This window comes from Bufo bufo, chromosome 5, assembly GCF_905171765.1.
Source record: "Bufo bufo chromosome 5, aBufBuf1.1, whole genome shotgun sequence".
NCBI lineage: Eukaryota > Metazoa > Chordata > Amphibia > Anura > Bufonidae > Bufo > Bufo bufo.
Window position 1 is genome coordinate 191,888,905 of NC_053393.1, and position 6,000 is coordinate 191,894,904.

The 6,000-nt window shown below is 43.5% G+C and overlaps 1 protein-coding gene across 1 annotated transcript in view; it reads right to left on the minus strand.

Annotated features, from left to right (window-relative positions):
• NETO1 (neuropilin and tolloid like 1) overlaps positions 1–3,757 on the minus strand; it is a 182,912-nt gene extending 179,155 nt beyond the window's left edge. Inside the window, exons 1-3 of the mRNA XM_040432143.1 lie at positions 3,406–3,757; positions 2,145–2,198; positions 1,909–2,046 (exon numbers count right to left, since the gene is read on the minus strand). Coding sequence (XP_040288077.1) covers positions 1,909–2,046; positions 2,145–2,198; positions 3,406–3,433 — 220 coding nt within the window. The 5' untranslated portion in view covers positions 3,434–3,757. The remainder of the gene's footprint in view (positions 1–1,908; positions 2,047–2,144; positions 2,199–3,405) is intronic.
• Positions 3,758–6,000: the final 2,243 nt, after the last annotated feature.

The window sequence follows — 6,000 nt, forward strand, 5'->3', positions numbered from 1 at the left end:
TGTTTCGTCTTTTATTATATGGCTCTTCTCATAACTTTATATAGAAGATGCTGTAAATTAAGAATACTTCCTTGTACTGGAGGGTATCCAGAGAGGTCCCAGTCTTTGTTACATGTCAATTACAATGCCCGATAAAAAATATTCCCATAGAGCATTTTGTGCCTAGTTGTGAATCTAGTTACCAGTCGTTTGGTAGAGAGTTTAGTCTTTTTGGATTCTGTTCTAGCTTGACTTTGATTTTTGTTCTGATCTGTCCTCGATTGATTTACCATATTATGACCTTGTCACCATCATGAATCCTGCCTGACCCTCACTAGTTCTATACTTGTCAAAGTGCTACCTCATGTGGGAGTCATTTATGTGTCCATTTGGTTGATAACATGGACCAAAATGCTCACTTTTATAAAGTACGTATGTGTCTTGTTACTAATGGTTTGGTAGAGGTTTTAGTCTTCTTGGATTCTGTTTCAGCTTGATTTTAATTTATGTTCTGATCTGACCTCCATTGATTTCCCATATTATGACCTTGCCCCAATCATGAATCCTGCCTGACTCTCACTAGTTCTATACTTGTCAAAGCTTTTCAGCATGTGGGAAGTATTTATGTGTCTATTTGGTGCATCATATGGACCAAAATGCTCACTTTCCTAATACTGGTATGTGTCTAGTTACTACTGGTTTGGTAGAGGTTTTAGTCTTCTTGAATTATGTCCCAGCTTGATTTTGATTTGTGTTCTAATCTGGCCTCGATTGATTTCCCATATTATGACCTTGCCCCCATCATGAACCCTGCCTGACTCTCACTAGTTCTATACTTGTCAAAGCTCTACCGCGCGTGTGTCCATCTGGTTGATAACATGGACCAAAATGCTCACTTTCATAACACAGGTACAGTGTGTGTCTAGTTACCAGTGGTTTGGCAGAGCTTTTAGTCTTCTCAGATTCTTTTTCAGCTTGATTATGATTTGTGTTCTGATCTGGCCTCCATTGATTTCCCATTTTATGACCTTGCTTCCATTATGAACCCTGCCTGACCCTCATTATTTCTATACTTGTCAAGGCTCTACGGCATGTGGGAGATATTTACATACATGTCCATCTGATTTATAACATGAACCAAATTTCTCATATTCATGAAATGTTTTCATACTTACTACACAGATAATTAGATATTATATTTTAATAACGATACTTCTACCCACCATGGTTTTCTTAAAGAATACCTGCCTGAAACAGAATTTCTGTGAGGCCTAGATGAAAAAACATCCAAAAATCGACATAACCTTACACTTGCTCGTGTTTTCCATGTTTCCAATAAAATGTGGTGGAACAAAGCAATTTGTGTCATTTTCATTTTCTATAAAAGTTGGGTCTACAGAGGTATGAAGATTGAAGAACCATCCATCCACATAGAAATAAGCTGTTATTACCCATGATTAATATGCCTCTACACCTCAAGTGACTTCATCCCATAAAAACCTTTAAAAAACCCTGATCTATCGTAAACAACAGAAATAATATTCAATGCTTTCACAAAGAGACATACTGTAATGCAAAATGGTGAATCGCTCCTTAGGGATTGGAGCCTGAATGCGTTTGATAAATTATAGCACACTCTTTCCTAAATCCTCCCTTTACTAATCTATTAATCTCTCACTGAAGCACAAGAAGAATTGACAACACTGGGGAAAATTAACTTGAACGCTGACATAATTTCACGTTTCAATTAGCCAAGATTAGATTGTGAAAAAGTCATATTTACTGACTACAATTAACCTTTCCCAAGTTGGACTCGGTTTCGGGACTAGGTGTGGGGTGGAGCGTTTGCTACCGAACCTGGATCACAGAGAGGAACTTTAAGCCAATCTTGATTACCAAATCCATGTCTTGAGATATAATTCTAGTTACCTTCTATTATATAAATGCACTCTCTGTCAGGAGCGTATTTGTTGGGGTAATTGGGCGAGGTAAAAATTCCTCCATCTGAATACTTTGTCCAGGTTCCACACTGCAACGATTTCTGTCCTTCTGGAGTAGTTGGTTTGTCTGAAAAGAAAAAAAAAAAATGCATTACGTTAACTGTATTTCATTTTTCATTTCATCATAGAACTTGAATCTAAACTATTTTTCTTTTCTGTACTCACCTCCTATTTTTTTGGTTGCCCAAGACACATGCAGAATAATTAGACTCGTTACAACTGCAATAAAAGAAAACACCTTGTGGTTTAGAAGCATTTCTCAAAGTCCCCCCCCCCCCCCCCATCCCTACTGTACCCTCTGTACAGCATTGCAGGTTATTTACCTAGACGTAGCGCACAGACATGAGGTGGTATGGGCAGATACTCAGATGGTATGGACTGCTGCCTCTGAGGATATAAAGTGCGTCTGATATGTCAGACAATGCGTTATGTCTCACTGGCTCAGTCAGAAGACAAGGTGATGTGTGCTCTGCTGAACTCCTGGCATTGCAGGTTATTTACCTAGACGTAGCGCAGAGACATGAGGTGGTATGGGCAGATACTCAGATGGTATGGACTGCCGCCTCTGAGGATATAAAGTGCGTCTGATATGTCAGACAATGCCTTATGTCTCACTGGCTCAGTCAGAAGACAAGGTGATGTGTGCTCTGCTGAACTCCTGGCATTGCAGGTTATTTACCTAGACGTAGCGCATAGACATGAGGTGGTGGTATGGGCAGATACTCAGATGGTATGGACTGCCGCCTCTGAGGATATAAAGTGCGTCTGATATGTCAGACAATGCGTTATGTCTCACTGACTCAGGTGATGTGTGCTCTGCTGAACTCCTGGCCCCCTGAGGTGGCCACAGCAACCAAGGAATAATAGGACATAGCTAAATAGACAAGGTTTTATCAGGGGGGAAAAAGTATAATAAGGCGATGTGATAAGAACAGGTATATTATATTGTCACGCTTCAAATCCTATTCCAAATGAAAGGGCAATCTAAAGAAAGGAGATCCTAAACCTTGGCTGTTCATCATAGGAGCAGCATCAATAGCCCAATATATTGACTCCCAGATGGAGCTGTCCTAGGTTCTTAATGAGTTCTGGAAATGAACCTTCTTGAAATGGGAATTTGTTTATGTAGTAGAACTGAGGAATTTTACTCTAGTCCTGTCCATCTAGATCTGTAGATAGAGGCACCCATGACAGTGTCCTACAGCCCTTTATCATATTAAGGAGCACTCTGCTGTGCACAGCATTTACTAATCACTGCAGACAGGGAAAGGGCACTGTTATACCTCCATCCACCACAGCAGCATCCCCCCCTTCCCCCCCTCCCATAGCAGTATATGGCAGTTGTGCTACATCTCCAGAATGTCAATGTAGCAGCAGCACTAGATCCAGGATGCAATGTCTGGGCTGCAGCTGAAGGCATACTCACTGTGACACAAGCTGCGCCCATGGACCATGTCTGTTCCTTACACAAGGGGCTTCGATCTCCACTAATTCCATTTAGATCCGGGAGGACTTCCAGCGCGGGGGGAATAGGATGATGGGTGAGCAGGAATTGCCACGACCTCTCAAGTAATCACCATGATCGCCTGGAAGGGGGTCTTAGAAGAGTAGGTCACACACACTAGATCACCTCTCCCGGCCAGATCCCCAGATCGCTGCAACAGATCGCCATGGTCACTTGCTCCTCACCATCATCAGGGGTAAGGCTGGAGATCACGGGGGAGGCAGGAGGCTACTCATCATTAGTTTCGTGCAGCCGCATGCAGGCAGGACGAGGTTCACACAGCAGCGGTTCCTGGGGCTTCTTCCCGAGCAGTGAAAGGATTAATGGGTCCGTCATCTGCTCGCTCCACCTTTGCAATCTTCTGCGGGGAAGCTTTACAAATATAGAGATTTAGGAATATTTCGGCGATGAAATCCGCATTAAAACGGCGAAATCCCTGACTGTGGAGCAAATCCAAAGTCTCTGCTTGTCTCATAGTATCAAGCAGCAGAGCGATGTGAGGAGCGCAGGCACTCAGCCCTGTACAAGCCGCACTGTGTGAATGGTCCTCCGCAGCAGGCTCAAGTTTAGCGGGAGTGCAGCAGGTAGGTACAAGCAGAGGTGGCCACCATGTCCGCAGGATACAAGTCACCTTCCATGACTACAGATCCGGCACTGACATCCAGTCCTTCACTTTCCATGAGGTGCCCTCTTGCAGAGCGCAGGGCCGGCCATCAGGGGGCGCTGCTGCCTCCTCTACCGCAAGCACTCCTCCAGCTTCCCTCTGACTGCACACTCTCAGCAGCCCCAGACTGAGAAGCAACGCCAGGGCTTAGCATATTATGGAAGGAGGGAGGGGATTGCTGTGAAGTGAGGACTGTTCTCTATTTCCCTTACTATCTGCAGAAGAGAAGCTAAGTACTCCTTCTCTGCCTCCATGAGAGCAGAACTTGCTGCATGCCTGTTGTGCATAGCTATCCTTAAAGGTAACGTGCCACCAAAAAGGCTATCTGCCGGTAAAAACATATCCTTTTTTTTTCTAATCAAAATGTTATTTTAGGATGACAGATTGTGTGTAGCTTAATAACACAAAGACAACGATAAGAGGAATATAAGCATTGTCCGTTCTGTCATCTGGTTCTTCTAATGCAAACCTGTTCTCCATAAATGGTTAAACCTGCGGTGTGAAGGCATCTGACAACTAACAGAAAAAATGGAATTATAGGACAGCGATAACTTATGAATGATCTAGCAACATAAATCTAGTTCCTAAGGGTACGGCCGACACGGGCAGGTTTCCTGATGCAGGTTTGGAGACCAAAACCAAGAATTTATTCAAAAGAGAACTGTCCTTTATACTTTCTCTCCTTTTATGATCCACTACTGATTTTGACTTCCAAAACTGCATCAGGAAACCTGACCATGTGGTCGTACCCGAATAGCGATGATCCTGATGGTCACTGCACACTTCATTTTCAAATGGACACCAAAATGGACAAATATAACCGAGCTAGCAACATAAGTCTAGTTCATAAGGGTACGGCCACACGGGCAGGTTTGGAGACCAAAACCAGGAAGGAATTCAAAAGAGAGGAGAAGTCATATCTGTCCTTTATTCGTTCCCTCCTTTCATGATCCACTCCTGATTTTGGCTTCTAAAATGGCATGGAGAAACCTTATTGTGTGGTCATACCCAAATATCGTTGATCTTGAGGGTCACTGCACAACTCATGTCCAAAAGGACACCAACATGGACAAATATAACTGAGCTAGCAAAAAAATCTAGTTCAGAAGGGACACACGGTCAGGTTTCCTGATGCAGTTTTGGAGACCAAAACCAAGAAGGAATTCAAAAGAGAGGAGAAGTCATATCTGTCCTTTATTCGTTCCCTCCTTTCATGATCCACTCCTGATTTTGGCTTCTAAAATGGGATGGAGAAGCCTTATTGTGTGGTCATACCCAAATATCGTTGATCTTGAGGGTCACTGCACAACTCATGTCCAAAAGGACACCAACATGGACAAATATAACTGAGCTAGCAAAAAAATCTAGTTCAGAAGGGTCATGCGGTCAGGTTTCCTGATGCAGTTTTGGAGACCAAAACCAAGAAGGAATTCAAAAGAGGAGAAGTCGTATCTGTCCTTTATACTTTCTCTCCTTTTATGATCCACTACTGATTTTGACTTCCAAAACTACATCAGGAAACCTGACCATGTGGTCGTACCCGAATAGCGATGATCCTGATGGGTACTGCACACCTCATTTTCAAATGGACACCAAAATGGACAAATATAACTGCGCTAGCAACATAAGTCTAGTTCTTAAGGGTACGGCCACACGGGCAGGTTTGGAGACCAAAACCAGGAAGGAATTTAAAAAGAGAGGAGAAGTCATATCTGTCCTTAAGGCTACTTTCACACTAGCGTTCGGGTGTCCGCTCGTGCGCACCGCTTGAAGGGGCTCACGAGCGGCCCCGAACGCATCCGTCTGGCCCCAATGCATTCTCAGTGGAGGCGGATCCACTGAGAATGCATCCG